This window comes from Lithobates pipiens, unplaced genomic scaffold (genome assembly GCF_037356315.1).
Source record: "Lithobates pipiens isolate NorthernLeopardFrog02 unplaced genomic scaffold, aLitPip1_a1.2 Scaffold_16, whole genome shotgun sequence".
Taxonomy (NCBI): domain Eukaryota; kingdom Metazoa; phylum Chordata; class Amphibia; order Anura; family Ranidae; genus Lithobates; species Lithobates pipiens.
The window spans coordinates 217,596,452-217,613,107 of record NW_027507748.1 but is presented as its reverse complement, the minus strand read 5'-3'; the positions used below and the strand labels follow the sequence as shown (position 1 = coordinate 217,613,107).

General features: G+C 41.1%; 1 protein-coding gene across 3 annotated transcripts in view; it reads left to right on the top strand.

The window, feature by feature from the left end:
• Window positions 1-16,656, top strand: part of RPS6KA1 (ribosomal protein S6 kinase A1) — a 235,942-nt gene that overhangs the window by 164,361 nt on the left and 54,925 nt on the right. For all 3 annotated transcript variants that reach the window (XM_077481041.1, XM_077481042.1, XM_077481040.1), the window contains 2 exons: window positions 13,342-13,422; window positions 13,529-13,608. In XM_077481041.1, the coding sequence (XP_077337167.1) occupies window positions 13,342-13,422; window positions 13,529-13,608 (161 nt within the window). The remainder of the gene's footprint in view (window positions 1-13,341; window positions 13,423-13,528; window positions 13,609-16,656) is intronic.

The following is a 16,656-nucleotide window of genomic DNA, read 5'->3' as shown; positions in this document are numbered from 1 at the left end:
TTTTTTTTCCCACAAAAAGAGCTTTATTTTGGTGGTATTTGATTACGTCTGCGGTTTTAATTTTTTGCACTATAAGCAAAAAAAGAGCGACAATTTTGCAAAAAAAAGCATTATTTTTTTTACTTTTTGCTATAATAAATATCCCCAAAAAATATATAAAAAAAAAAAAATTTTTTTTTCCTCAGTTTATCTTTATTATTGATTGGTTTGCGCAAAAGTTATAGCGTTTACAAAATAGGGGATTGTTTTATGGCATTTTTATTAATAATTTTTTTTTTTTACTAGTAGTGGCGGCGATCAGCGATTTTTGTGACTGCGACATTATGGCAGACACATCGGACATTTTTGACACATTTTTGGGACCATTGTCATTTATACAGCAATCGGTGCTAGACAAATGCACTGATTCCTGTGTAAATGACACTGGCAGTGAAGGGGTTAACCAGGAGGTGCCAGTGTAGGTGTTAAGTGTGTCCTAGGGGCGTGTTGCTAACTGTAGGGGGCATGGCTGTGTTTTACTGATCACTGATCTCTGCTCCAATCACAGGGAGCAGAGATCGGTGTCACTTGTTGCTAGGCAGAACTATGGTGAGACTATCGCGGGTATCCCCCGTGGCGATCGAGTCCACGGGACCCGCGATCGGACTCACGAAGGTCCCGACCAGTACTCGAGCCATGGCACGACGGCAAACCTGTACGCCCATTTGCCTGTCCGTGCCATTCTGCCGATGTACATCGACGTGCGCCGGTCAGGAAGTGGTTAAGGTTAAACCTCTTTTCTTTTCATTTTAATGAGTGGCCATGTGTCTTGTTAAACTCCCTTCCACAAAAAAGTTTTATCCCTACTGTGGGGTCACCAGTACGGTATTTGTAAATTGAAATCATATCCCCTCTCAAGCGTCTCTCCTCCAGAGAGAATAAGTTCAGTGCTCGCAACCTTTCTTCATAACTAATGTCCTCCAGACCCTTTATTAGCTTTGTTGCCCATCTTTGTACTCGCTGCATTTCCAGTACATCCTTCCTGAGGACTGGTGCCCAGAACTGGACAGCATACTCCAGGTGCGGCCGGACCAGGGTCTTGTAGAGTGGGAGAATTATCGTTTTCTTCCTGGATTTAATCCCTTTTTTAATGCATGCCGATATTCTGTTTGCTTTGTTAGGAGATTGCGTGTCATTGTTGAGCCTGTCATCTATTAGGATCCCCCGGTCCTTTTCCATCCTAGATTCCCCCAGAGGTCCCCCCCCCCCCCCCCCAGTGTATAGATTGCATTCATATTTTTGCCACCCAAATGCATTATTTTAACATTTTCTACATTAATCCACCCCATCAATTTGTTCAGATCTTCTTACAAGGTTTACACATAATGCAGAGAAGTTATTGCCCTGCTTAGCTTAGTATTGTCTGCAAATACAGAGATTGAACTGTTTACTCTCCATCCTCCAGGCCGTTTATGAACAAATTAATTAGGCTTGGTCCCAGCACAGAACCCTGTGGGACCCCACTACCCACCCCTGACCACTTTTATTAAGATCACATAAAGCAACGGTTCTCAACATGTTTGGCACCAGGAACCGGTTTAATGGCAGACAATTTTTCCAGTTGGTCCTCAGACCCCATTACACCACATCCCCTTTTTATATCGGTGTAGTGTTCCACACTCCCCCTTTACATTAGTTGCCCTTTTAGCCCCTCTTTATATCACAACCCCCCTTTACGGTACAGTGCCCCTTTACAGTGCAATCCCTTTCTTTAAATTAGTGTAACAGGGACACTGATGTAAAGGGGACTGTAATGTAAAAGGGGGGGGGGGGGGGGCTGTGTTGTAATGGTGGATCTCTGTGCAAATCTCAAGCTGATCCCGCCCTTTGCTCTGCTGATAGGATGACATTGGTGGCCGGGTGGGAGATGCAGGAGAGGACATTCAGGCCAAGTGGCACAGCCACACACTGGGAGGTGAGCAGCAACCGCTGTCTGTGATAGTCCTGTCCAGTCCCGGTCCTCCACAGGCCAGGGACTGGTCCGTGGCCTGGGGTTTGGGGACCCCTGAATGATAAACTATTGCAAAATTGATTTACAGCTTGTCTGAGCCACTGGTTATGTCCAGGCCTCATAATTCACCCTATCCCATGAACTCACCTCATATCTCTATTTAGGTCTGATAATTACTCTGGGGGGATGCTGTTGTTGTACATTTCAGGTTATAAACTCTTGTTGCCACAGATGGTGCATTCTATCCAAACCCAGCAACTAGAATTTAATATATTGCAGCCTACCAGTCATTCGATTCGGTGGCTGCGTCAGGTATAGTTTTAAAGTTGAGGCCATTTTCCTCAAAAGCACATAGTCTTATCTAGCTTGTGTAAACTACTATTTTGATCAATCCATCATGTAATGGATATGATTAAAGGCAGGCATGTTTAAAATCCAGCCTTTGCTATAGCCATGGCTGCCCCTTCGATGTAGTGGGAAAAAATTGTAGACACACAGGAACAAGGAATGCTGTGACCAGGTGAATATATTAGAAAAAATGTCTGAAAATGGAAAACGAATGCAGACACCACATCTAAGGGCTGGTAATTTTGCAATATATTACTTTTTGTTTTTGGATTAAGCTACACTTTAATTGTTAGTCCAAGTAAACCTGAAAAATAGCAATCAGTAGATCAGTATTAGAACTGTTGTCAAATCTTTTCAAAGCTCAAAATGACACAACTGGCTGCAGACAAACAAGTCTATTCAGTAAAGTTGACAATACACATGGCAATTTGACCAATCCAATTTTTTTTGTTTTTTTTAAATCGCATATCAATTGATGCATGTTAAGCCCCATACACACTATCAGATTTTCTGCTGATTTTTGTCTTCAGATTTACCAAAACCATGTAGTGCAAGGGCCTGCCTGATTGCATACAAATTGAAACTCCTAAGGTTTGACCTTATATTATATGGTTTTGGTAAATCTGAAGACAAAAATCGGCAGAAAATCTGATCGTGTGTATGGGGCTTAATTGTGATTGACTAAAAGTAGACGGGATCATTTTTGCTTTTGATGAAATTGCCATAGTTTTTCCTAATTTTGATTCCATTTCAATTCCATCTTTCAGTTAACTGTACTGAGGCTTTCAATTTATTGGCCGGCTTCAACTTCACAATCAAACAAATTCTGGAAGTTAATGGAAGTTGTGGGTGGTAGATTGTTTAGTTTCTAGTAATCACTTCCTGATGTTAAAAAGGTTGATTTGCAGCTATGGTTTACTGCAGTTTGTATATCTTCACTGCTACTTGGCAAGCCCAATATTGTGCGTATAATGAGAAATGTTACCTGTATCATAGCTTCTATCCATAGTGATTGCCTATCTAAAAAATGGTTCAAATCTCATTCTTTGTATAGTAGACTTTGCCAGCAAAGTTTGTTCCCGTCAAAGAAGAATGTATGACGAAAGGATCCCCCAAAGTCTGCTGGGAAACCAACACTTCTGGGAGTGTAGATCTCCTTCATCACCCACAGCTTTCACTGGTTCTTACTGCTGACCTTCACATTACTGCAGGAGACAGAAGTGACATTGAGGTCAGCATGAGGAGCGAGTGAGAGCTGTGGAGGACAAATTTAATTGGCACTCCAGAAATGTTGACTTTCCAGCACAATTGGGTACCATTCCTTAACAGAGCAGCAATCGGTGGCATAGGAGACGAGAAGTAAGGCAGGCCATACACTGAAAATGTATTTCCTGCAACCATAGCCCCGCCAGGAGAAGGCAGTGATTATCGCTAGTGGCTATAGCAGCTGCTTGCAATAATCGGAAGTGAATCCTGCAGGCTGGTTGTACTTCTGTTGATCAATCAACTTGGTACATTCAGCCTGCCATTTAACGGTTCAAATCTCGGCCAGTTCCTGCTGAACTGACTGAGATTCGACCATTCGACCGTGTATGGTCGGCCTAAGTTTATACATTCATCTTTTACAGTGATAGCTGCTGGAAAAGTTTACTATAGTAACAGGGTCCCTTTCAACTTTGTGTATTGCTATATATCCACTGATAGGTTAAAGTAAATAAAAGCAATCTGTGAACATTACATTTGGGAAGTAGGCACAAAAATGTGCATTCATGTACCTTAATAATCAAATCCTCCTAAATGTACTTTGAGAGCCCTCGATCCTAGGGACCCCATATAAATGAAACCTTTTTTACTCAGCTTGATTATATGCTCTGCCTACCCCACCATCCTTCTAACCACAAGGATACTGTAAGGTTATAGGTTTTGCATCTCTTATTTTTATCAGTAAATATTTAGTTAAATGGTGTGCCAATGGCTAAGAGTAGAGCAGAAACTATTTGCTTTCTGACCTTGTCTGATTGACCCTTTCGCTGCCAGAGCTGTTTTTGCATTCTTTGCGCACATGTTTAAAACATTATTTTAGGCCTGAAGATTACGTACAAAATTCCCAAACATTAGACCCCCTAGTGAATAAAATGGTAGTGGTACTTCCCATTTTTTATGTCCCGCAATATTAGAGCTCTAATATTGTGACAAGAAAATAAGGCTGTGCAGAGTGAATGTATACCCAACACGTCGGGGGAGGGGGGGTTGAGGGCTAGCGCCACCTGCAGGCAGAGTTGAATGGGAGCCGAGAGAGGAGAGGCTAGAATATCACACAGTGGTGATCTCCCACTGTGACACAACTTTGATTTGAATTGCCCAGCGGCCGCTGTCAAAGTCCACCCTCCTGGACCGGCTCCTTTGATAGACGGCAAACTAATCCCATGCTGGGATTTGTGGTGATTATCATAGGAGCCAGTCCAGGAGACAGGACTTTGTTTGATTGTGACCCCCGGGCAATTCAAATCCGAGCTGTGTCACAGCGGGAGATCACCGCTCTGTGTGATGATCCAGTCGGCTCTCCTCTCTAATCCCTGGGCACCGGTGAGGCTGCTCTGATAAAATTGTTGTTAATATTTATTTTTGTAAGTTGATTCTGCATAAAACTTTTAACCATGTAATTTCATGAGATCATTAATAAGGGCCTGTTTAGGGGCGAACAGGGTAGGTGTTGGGTGGGGTAACTGGTGGTGAGTAAGATCTTAAGGTTTGGCTTGGCAGTTCAAGACTTGAAGTTTTGAGTCCTGGCGTATGTGGTTGTGAAACAGACAAACCCTAAATTTTAGGCGACCCTTTTAAAGGTCCTTACATGTCATCAGTTTAGAGTTAGCCATGAATTATGGGCCTAAATTGTGCAGCGATATCGCAATGCATGTTTTTGTGTGTAGGCGTCCTTGACGTATGTTTTTATGCTTGTACATGCGTGGGGGGGGGGGGGGGGGTGGATATTAAGTGTTTGGGTGCAACTATAATTTTTTTACTACGTTTTTTTTTTTTTTTTTTTTTTTCTGCTGACAGGTTCTTTAATTTAAGACAATTGATGTCTTATCTGTCCAATTCAACTTAAATTTGTTTCTTCCCCGCCTATGCTGGCTAGGGAAAGTGGCACGGGGACCTAAAAATTACATTTACTGAGGAGTGTGGAAGTGATCTGGCAGTTAGTCACCGGATCCCTTCCATTTGACAGCCAACAGTCATACTATCAGATTTACACACACTCCCAGTGGTGAGCATAAAAGGATTAAAACTCGCAATGGCTGTCTGAGCAAAGCAAAGAAGGGAGGAGGGAAGATGAGTCACTCCTCCTATTAAACGCTATGATAGGGTTACCAGACTTTCAAAATAAAATATGGGGACACCCAACTGACTACCCCTCCATTTGCAGCCACGCCCACAAAATCATGCCCCCATTTTAACACATCCTCAAACAATTGGTCACCAACTTCTGGAAGCAGAAATTTACGTTATGAAGGAAAATAAGAGGCACCAAGACATACATGCATAGTTGGGAAATAGGTCTTGAAGCAATCCAGAAGAAAAATGCTGTGTGTTACCTGGAGGTGGGACCAATAAAGTGGGTGTCGCTAACTTTGGGCTCTAGTAAAAAACACAGTATTTGGGAGTCTGTAGGAAGGAACGCAGAGTGAAAAATTTTCCAACATTCCCATTTGACAGAAGTTGAACATTGGCAGCCATACAAGCTTTGAAGTTCTTCAGGTCTCTGCTGAACCCACAAATTTTGATCCGTCAATGGCCAGCTTAAATAACACAGGGTACAAAGAAAAGTAGTAGGTAATGCAGAGTTCAGGAGTCAGTAGAAACTAATGCAGGGTACCAGAGTAAAAGCAACACAAATTGTAGGGGTCCGTAGCAAGTAATGCAGAGTTTGGGGGTCAGGCGTAAGCGATGCAGTTTTGTATAAAATTATGCTCATTCAATAGGGCACTGCAAAAATGACTGATGTCCACAGTGTGCTAAGCCAGAGGACCTAGAGTGCTGGAGATCTACCTGAGCAACATGGAAGAGATCAAAGATCACTAGGGTGCAGTGCTTTTTTTTTCTTTTTATTTAACCACTTCAACCCCAAGGCTTCACCCCCTTAATGACCAGGCCATTTTTTGCAACATGGCACTGCTTTGCTTTAACTGACAATTGCGTGGGCGTGCATCACTGTACCCAAACAAAATTGATGTCCTTTTTTTCCCACAAATATAAATTTCTTTTGGTGGTATTTTATCACCTCTGTTATAAACAAAAAAGAGGCACAATTTTGAAAAAAAAAATTTTTTTTACATTCTGCTATAAAGCATACCCATACTTTTTTTTTTTTCCTTTTACTAGTAATGGCAGTTTGGTCTTTTTGGGGACCAGTGACACAAATACAGTGATCAGTGCTATAAAAAAAAAGTTTTTTAAGAAAATAGAAAAATATATAATTTAACCCTTTGATCTCCTGGCAGTAACCCCTTCCCTGCCAGTGTCATTTATTTATTTATAAATTATTACTGTATAAATGACACTGGCAGGGAAGGGGTTACTGCCAGGAGATCAAAGGGTTAAATGTGTTCCCTAAAGCCCCATACACACTATATCGGATTTTCTGCTGATTTTTCCTTCAGATTTACCAAAACCATATAATATGAGGTCAAACCTTAAGAGTTTCAATTTGTATGCAATCAGGCAGGCCCTTGCACTACATGGTTTTGGTAAATCTGAAGACAAAAATCAGCAGAAAATCTGATGGGGTGTATAGGGTTTTAGTGTGCTTACTGTGTGAGGGATGGATTTGCTGCAGAAACAGAGATCTCCGTTCCTGCTTAGCAGGAATTGCAAATCTCTCTGTTCCTGTCTGACAGAATGATGGTCTGCTTTGTTTACATCAGCAGTCTGCCATTCTATCATTCTCTGGAGCGATCATAGGAGTCCGCCGACCATCGCGGCCACCGAACCCACTAAATGGCTCCCTCTGTGTCCAATCGCAGCAAAAGTGGGTCACAGGTGACGCACACGAGAGCAACAGACCAGGACCCGCGGACAACATACAGGTACATTGTTTCGTGCAGCCGGGCTGTCCTGCCGCAGTATATATGCGATGGGCAGTCCAGAACTGTTTAAAAAAAAAAAAAGTTTTTTAAGAAAATAGAAAAATATATAATTACGATTTCACTGTAAAAGTGTAAACTTCCCCCTCTATTTAGCTTCAGAAAGAGTCGTAACTAATTCAGAGGTCATTAGTATCGAAGGGTGCAGTGTTCAGTAGGAACGCATAGTGCGATGGCCGAAAGTTTGTAATGCATAGTGCAGGGGTCAGGGAGAAGTAAACAGTGCAGGGGCTTTAGGAGTATGTAATGCAGAGTTTTAAGTCCCTATGTATGTAACGAGTGCAGATGTCAGTGTGCATGGAACACAGTGTGCTTGTCGTGTAGACTGCAAGGAACAACACATTTCCCCCTTTCCGTGTTAAATTCGCATGCTAGACCAGACACTAGACCTTAGATGTAGTGGCGCCCAGCAGAGTGAGGGATGGTCTCCCAGATCTTTCATTGGCTGTGTTCTGACATGTTAGATCCTGAGAGTTTTCTCTGCTCTCCAATGCCTATTGCTGCTCTGATCTGGGGTGTGAGAAGGCAGCAAGAGGAGTCAGGAGCTGGCGGCATAGCATGATTGGCCAATGGCTGACTCCTGCACTAGTTCTTAGCCATGCAAAAATCTGATCTTTTACAGGGATGGCCTGATGATCTACACTTGCGATCTTGTGCATATCCTCAAGGACAGCATACAAAATGTGATTTATTTTTTTAACATTTTTTGGCAGTCTTGGCACCATAACTGTAAATGTTATGGCAAAATAGCATTTACTGTCTATGGCAGTTAGCAATAATCCTAAAAGGGACTGCACTGGTGTGTTTTTTGGGGTTTTTTTTTTTTTTTTTTAAGCATAAAAAACATAAATGCGTCACATATAATATGTGCAATAACATTCTTATTGGATCTCCCACCTATCTTTTTGTTTTGTTCGGGAGCGTGAGATCTCTGCAGTGTGTTTTTTTTTTTTTTTTTCTTCAAACTGCTTGTAGCTATTAGAAAAGAACTATACTCCCAAATCAGTTTCAGTATAAAGATCCCAGCGCTGCTTGTGTTTGGCATAAGAACAGGTGATTTTGGCATCAGTATGGCTCTTTGGTGACAAGTTTAGAGTCTTATTAGGGGTTGGGTACGATTTTGTTTATTTTTTTTGTAGGGGATTTAAAGGCTAAGTTTACCTTTTCCATGTATTTAAGCATTCCTAATAGGTTAAAAATGAAATGCTTTTTTTAAATGTCTTGTAGGCTGTGCGTGGCCTCTCCCACACTGTCAAAAAACTCCTCTTGTGAGTGAGCCTGAGCCTCCTCATGCTGCCTAGATGCCAGGACATGCCATACGTTCAGCGCGTGCAGCCAACATTGAAGAGACGAACACTCCTCCGGGCTCTAAACCTGTCCATGCACTTTCTCTTCTGTTGTAGCACTTTTTTTTTAATTTATTTTTTTGTAGGTCGATTCACAGTGATCTTAACCTACTGGGGATGATTGCATGAAATTTTTTATTGAAAAGGTGAATTTAGCCTTTACATTTTGAAAGTTAAGATTAAAGCCTAGTACACACTTCTTTTTTTTTTTTTTTTTTTTTTTTTCATTCAACCCAGCAGGTTGAACGAATAAAAATTAAATAGCTTAGGAGGAGCAGCTGTACTAACCATCCAATGTTAGTACAGCAATATCCCTCTCTGAGCTATTATGTTCTGACAGGGGGACTACTCTGACACACACACACACACACACCAGTCAGTGCTCTTAGCAATTGGGTGAGAGCGCTGATCGAAAGCCGATTGAGGCAAATGTTTTTCGGTCATGCTCCTTTGACAAAAGTCAGCCAACTTCTGCCGGACCAGCTGCTGTAGACACTGGCCGAATGTCAGCCAGTTTCTATTGAACCAGCTGATACCACCCAATTTTCGACCCATGTGTACAGCCCTTAACACTGGCCATACATAATACAATTTTCTTGTATAATTTTCATTTAGATTTCCCAAAACCATATAATATGAGGTCAAACCTAAACACGTTCAATTTGATTGCAATCGGGCAGGCCCTTGCACTACATAGTTGAAGGTAAATCTACAATTCTAAGAGTTGTATAATGTATGGCCCGCCTAAAGGTAGGTACACACTTTAAGAAAATCGGATGAACGATCGCCTGGTTTTTCTCAATGTTTCACAGTAAGTCAAAACCAAGAATGGACACAATGTGCGAAAATTATCGTATGACGGGCTTTTTTTGTTTATGCCCAGTCTTTTTTGTATCTGATTTTTCTTGTGCGAAAATCGTATGAAGATAGTACACCTAGTTTACTTTGTTCACTTTCTGGAAACCGTTTTGAGTTTGACCCTTCAGAAATTTTCGTTTGTAAAGTTCTAAATCGGATGTTAAAAGTTCTGTACGAAAATCAAACTAGTTTAAAGTATAACTAAGGGCAAAACATTTTTTGCATAGAGTGAGGAGGGATTAGAACACCTGTTTTTTGGTGCGGGTGCCCTTATTAGGAAGAAAGTGAAAGTAAAAAAAAAATTTGTTTTGGGTTGAAACCAGTGTGGTAACTCATTTACACTTGCTTCGACTTCAACATGCATTAAATCGCCTACTGCTTCCACATGCTTTTTTTATGTGTTTTTGATGCTTCAAGGATGCTTTGATTATGCTTTTTTTGAAGCTTAAGGCTGGGTTCACACCTATGCGAACGGGATGCGACTTACATCCCATTCGCAGAACATTTAAAGATATATATTACGTTTAATCAGTTTGGTTCACATATGTGCATTGCATTCCCACTCCACATTGCCTAGAAAATGCACACAATTTTTGGGCAGTGCGAATTGCAGGCACGTATCATTCTATGGTAACGCATCTGCTATGCAGATGCGTTCCGTTGTGAACAGGCATTCTCTCCCCCCTGTCCCTGCTCAGCTGATCCACAGATACAAAGGAGAGGAAGCGCTGAACAGCTGCTTTTTCTATTCGCACAGAGAACGGAGCTGGAATTTGCACCGGACTGGTGTGAATCCAGCCTTAATCTGGGTTCACACTTGTGAGATTGCAGACATCCCATGTGATTTGCACTGCATTCCTGTGCACCTCACATGCGATGTCTGTGCTATGTGAATGCAAAAGCCATGCAGTATGTATGGCTGAATCGCATTTGCACCAAAATGGTGCAAGACCCTTTTTTTTGGTCCACACTGGAATCAGATTGCGTGGGTCGACCCATGTGCTATGATTCCACAGTTTGTACTGTGTTCTGCAAATCAATTTGGGGGTGTCATTACCTTTTTTATATTGATACCCACAGCAGATCACGGATGTCAGTGTGAACTGCCTGCGATTCAGATGCAACATGAGAACTTGTGCATTAATCCCTGTGGTTTCCATATCACACCAGTGTGAACCTAGCCTTGGTGACTGTTGGCTTTAGTGAATCGACTCATTAGAACCCCTGTTTAGCAGATCCCCAGCTCATTTAGACCCTTGTTCAGCAGATCCCCAGTTTATTAATACCGTAATTTAGCAAATCCCTGGCTCAGTAGTAGTACAGCTCTGATGCCCCACTGAATAGTACTTCCCAGCTTTGCTGATCCCTCGTTCAGTAGTAACCCCTGGGTTTGCTGATCTCCCCCTCCAGTAGTAACCACCAGCGCTGCTGATCCTCTGGTTTGCCTTTGCTCCTATCTCTCCAGTCCTCGCTCAAGCTTTTTATTGTACAATACTAAATCCCATCTCCATGTAATGGAAATGATCAAAGCAAGAAGTGTTTGAAATCCAGCCTGGTTAGCTACCATGACCTTTTCTATAGATATAGTAAAGGATAACAAGCCACCCAGGGAAGAAAGCTTGAGAAGAGGAAACAAATGCAGCCACATCTAATGACCGGAGAGCTGTAATATATGAAAATGTTGGTTTTGAGTTCAGATATGCTTATTTAATTCTTTCGAATTTGAGAGGGAGACTGAGGATTTTCAGTTTGGGAATATCATAGAATCTGAAAAAAAGCCATAGATAGAAACGGAATCAAGACCTGACACTTTGCCAAGGTACATTTCCAGTGCCATGTAACGACAATATGCATGTGACTTCATGTTTTATAGCAAACCATAGCTTAATAAAGACAGAAAATTGATATGGAATTAAATAATGGTGTAGTTCTGTTTTAAAATGAACCTCCATGAATTCCGTTTATACAATCAATGTTTACTTACCAGTTTAAAAGCCTACTTATTAGTATATCCATTAAGGTAGATCAGCGCAGTGCTTGGTAAATTGTTGATCTAAAGCAGGGATATGCAATTAGCGGCCCTCCAGCTGTTGCAAAACTACAAGCCCCATCATGCCTTTGATTCTAGGTCTCCTGCTTTTGGCTGTCAGTCTTGCTATGCCTCATGGGACTTGTAGTTCTGCAACAGCTGAAGGTCCGCTAATTGCATATCCCTGATCTAAAGCCTCGTACACACGGTACGATTGTTGGCAGGGGTTTGTCTGACAAACTATCTTTGTTTTTTAAATCTTACCGTTGGTACGCTCCTTTTGGCAATTGTCCAACTTTTGGCCAACAAATGTTAGATGACAGGCTATTAAATTTTCGGTAGACAATGGTTTGACGTCAGATTTTGGTATGGTCAGTACACAAATCCTTTACACAAGTCGAAAGTACAAACGCGCATGCTTGGAATCAATGTTCACCAAACACAAAATTAGCAGAAGGGGCCTAAAGGGTGGCGCTCAAATTCTGAAATTCCTCGTACATCACTGCGTTCGTGTTTGTGGCATGACAATTGTGTACCATTTAGCATGCAATACAAGATCCTGGCATATTCCCTTTTGACAAAAATCAGACACTCGATTTGCCAACAATTCAAACCATGTGTATGAGGCTTTAGGCTGGCCATACATTTTCAATTTTCTTGTACAATTTTCCTTTTAGGTTTACCAAAAAACATATAATATGAGGCCAAACTAAACAACTTTCAATTGTATCCAATAAGGCGTTCCCTTGCACTGCATAGTTTAAGGTGAATCTAAAGGAAAATTTGTACAAGAAAATTGTATGGCCAGCCAATAAAATTGAACCTGTATGGCCAGCCTAACTCTTGACAGATCAAATCTGCAACAAAAAATGTGTTGAGTTGCTACTGTTTATCTTGCTCTACTTTCTTGAGGGATACTTTTAATTTATAAGACACTGGAGGTGTTTTTCAGGTGCTTTAGTGCTAAAAATGGCTTCTGCAAAGCGCCTGAAAAATGCCTCATCTGCAGTCCCAGTGTGAAAGCCTGAGTGCTTTCACACTTTAATGCTGCGCTGCCAGGACATTAAAAAAAAAAACACTCCTGCAAGCAGCATCTTTGGGGCGCTTTAGGAGCACTGTATACCTGCAGCGGCGATTTGCGGGCGCTTTTAACCCTTTATTCGACCGCTAGCGGGAAAAGTGCCTCTAAAGCGACGGTAAAGCGTTGCTAACACATCTGCGCTCTCGGTGTGAAAGGGCTCTTAATGCTTAGAACTGTATCTGTAGATTTATGCTGATGCATTGTAACCTGTTTCTTCATCCTTGAACTTGCGTACATGCATGATGCCTTTAAATGAAGTTTAAAATATGTTATTCACCTAAATGGAAAAACATTGCATTGTTATATGCTAGCAAAGAGCTGTTAATTTTATGTATTATATTAGACATTCACACACACGGTACTAGTTGCCTAGCATAATATGACATTTTTTTTTTCTACAAGAATAAATTAGCAGATTCTGTGATGTGTATACATCATTGTTAGCACTGTATGTCTTGTATCTTGACAGTTTAAAGGGTGTGAAGTACATATTAACCATAGCAGAGTGTTTGTTTTTTTTGTTTATCTCTTCTATGTATTTAAAGTGAGAGACCGTGTAAGAACCAAAATGGAACGTGATATTTTGGCTGAGGTGCATCACCCATTTGTAGTGAGGCTTCATTATGGTAAGTTTTGGCCAGTTTTTCAATGGATGATTTTAATGAAATGTAAAATTGTCATGTTTAATGTAAAACATGTCTGTTAACTGAAAATGATGTTCTCTCATGACAGCATTTCAGACAGAGGGCAAACTTTATTTGATCTTGGACTTTTTGCGTGGTGGAGACCTCTTTACTCGTCTTTCAAAGGAGGTTTGTATAAAATCGTCTTTTCCAAAAATAAAACTTTTTTTAATACTCCCTTCTTGATTTTCTGTCCATTCTGTTGCCAGTTAGTCAGCACTAGCGTTAAAGTACATCTGTAGCTACAAAAGAAAAATGTAGATGTTTAGGACGATCTCCTTTTTAGTTTTGAATGATGCAGGCCCTTCTTTACACTAAGCGCTCCAAGTTATGAATACCTTCTCCCATATCACAGGCCTAGAGTCAATTGGCACAAATCGCTACTGTTTCCAGTCGATGCATGGGCAAAGTCATCATCCTCTGGGACTCTTCCTTTGCAATGGGTGGATAGCTCCTCGTACCTTGGGGTAGTCGTTTTATGCCATACCTCCGATTTATGTTACTTAACCTTTACCCTGTACTGTTGAATGTTAAGACCAAACTGAAGGCATGGTGCAACCTTCCACTCTCCCTAATCCCTGGTAAAAATTAAAATGTATTATTATTGTACAAAATTTTACAAAATGAAGGCAGACATTACAGTTACAATACAATTTGGTACCAGAGGAATCGGACGTCTAAAGTCTAAGAGGGAGGGTCAAGTGATACAAAAGGTAACAGCTGTGGGGGGATGAGCTGATGAAGAAAGTAAAAACTGTGTATTTGTTAAAGGCAGAATAGGCATCTTTAAAGAGAAGGGTTTTCAGGGATCTTCCAAAGAATGGGAGAAGCTCAGGAGAAATCCTGGAGGCGAGCATGGGAGGAGGCGACGAGGGAGCTAAAGAGCAGGAGGTATTGGGAGGACCAAACTGAGAGCCTTGGTTGCTATTTTGAGACCAGGCTAGTGATGTAGCTGGGGGCAGAGTTGTGGGTGGCTTTTGTAAGTTGTTAGTATCTAGAATTTTATTCATTGGGTGAGTGGAAGCCAGTGGAGGGATTGGCAGAGATGGGTGGAGGACACTGAATGGTTTGTAAGGGGGATGAGTCTTGCAGCAGCATTCATGATAGCCTGAAAGTGGAATAGCCTATGTAAAGTTAATTCAATGAGGAGGGAGTTGCAGTAGTCGAGCCAAGAGATAACCAGGGAAGTGAATTAAAAGCTTAGTGGTGCCATTGGTTAAAAAGGGGCATATTGGAGGCTCATGGGTGGAGCTCGACTGAGCAGACATGTCAGCTTAGAGCTCTGCTCCTGAAGGGATGTTTCTGCCATTATTATACAGAGTCCCAGATCAGCTCAGCTTTACCAGGTAAATATTATTGCTCAGTCTACTAATAACCCTGCCACTTAATATAATGGTTCTTGGGAGTTCTCGCCTGAAAATAAAGCCAAACAACAAAGCAGCGCTGCCTCAGGTTTCAGTTAAAATGGCACTAGCTTCATCACCTCCCCCTGTTACCTCACACTCAGTGAAATCCTCTCAGTGCTCTAAGGTGTCTGTGGCAACACAATGGAATATGATTGGGATTCAGATATTCAAACTTCACAAATGACATCTTTTACAGACCCTGGACATTCGTCTGTTCTGAGGCAATTTGAAAAAATGCTTCACAAAGCCCTTAAACAAACCTCAGATCATAGAACAAACAGTCTGACTAGGGAAATTGGAGAACTGGGCCAACGCAGAGCAATTCTTGAACTGCGAGTAGATGAACTTGAAAATAACACCCAGAGTTATGCAGTTGAATTTGAGAACCTCAAAAAGGAATGCTTAGGCCTTCAATCTCATTTAGAAGATTACGAAAATAGGGCCCGGCATTCCAGTATCCGTATACATGGAATATCTGAATCTGTTGCTGATTTTGCAAGCCACTATTTTATCCCTATTTCAAGAACTACAACCTTCCATACCAGTCAAATGACTGGAGATGGACAGGATTCATAGAGCCCTCACACCTCGCAAAGCTGATGGACCACCGTGCAATATTATCGCCAAATTTCACCATTTCCGTACCAAGAAACAACTTCTAGATTTAGCTAAAGCAAAAGATTCACTGATTTTTCCAGGGACATACCTATCAAGTTTTAGCTCATTTATCTCCGTTTAAGTGTCAAGCTTTGGAGCAACTTCAAGTTTTACAAGGACACCAGATCACCTATCAATGGGGCTTTCCATTTTCAATTTGCTTCACTTACCAAGGATCGAAATGTGTCTGCCATTCTGCTGAAGAACTCCAATCCTCTATACAAAACATTCAGTTTCTAGAATGCCCTCTCAACCAAAGCAAAGCACGAAATCGAATGATTACCTGTTCCCTGCAAAAATCAGCTGGTGCTGAAGGCAATAAGTGTCTTATCAGTTTAGAACTCACTCAATGCAAACTTTTTTTTTTTTTCTATAGTTGAACTTCTTACTTTTCGGCTGTTTTTTTTTTTTTTTTTTTTTTGTTTTTTACTGACAGCAGTGAGTTGTTCACTATATTTCTTACATAGCCTTGAGCTATTATTTTGATGTTTTTTGTTTCTTGTATACATCTTACCCTCCATCCCTTCCATTCTTCTTCATAAGTTTTCTTATGACACATTGATGGGTATGGAACTTTTTGGGACAATGGTATCATTTTCCATTTATGTATTACTTTTTATTGTTGCCAGTGTTGCCTTTGGTGTTTTTGCGCCTCCAGTTTGCTTACCCTCGGATTCCCATTATTATGTGGGCTTCTGATGGTAGCTCTTTGGCCTCTGGTGGACTGCTTCTGCTTGTCGCTCCCCCAGTATGCCATTCTGTTAAACTATTAGCTCTTTATTATTTTACAAATCTTAATAATGATGAGAGCCAATTCCTTTCCTTTTCTTCCAGCCTTTCCTTTTTTCCTACCCCCTAAACTGAATTGTATGCGATCCTACTGTCAGAACTTAAAGCAAATCTTCAGTAATTTTTTTCATCTATTAACTATTCTGGCCTTGTTTTAACTTTGTATAGTAAGGCCTCTTGTACACAATACTCCTGTTTGAGAGCCTCTACTTTTTCAGACTTTTTTTTTTTATGTATTTTCGCGTTCATGCAATTTTTGCGCAAATTTGCACACATTTCCAAGCATGCGCCGGAAGCTTGTTCTCGCATTGACAGTCAATGGACA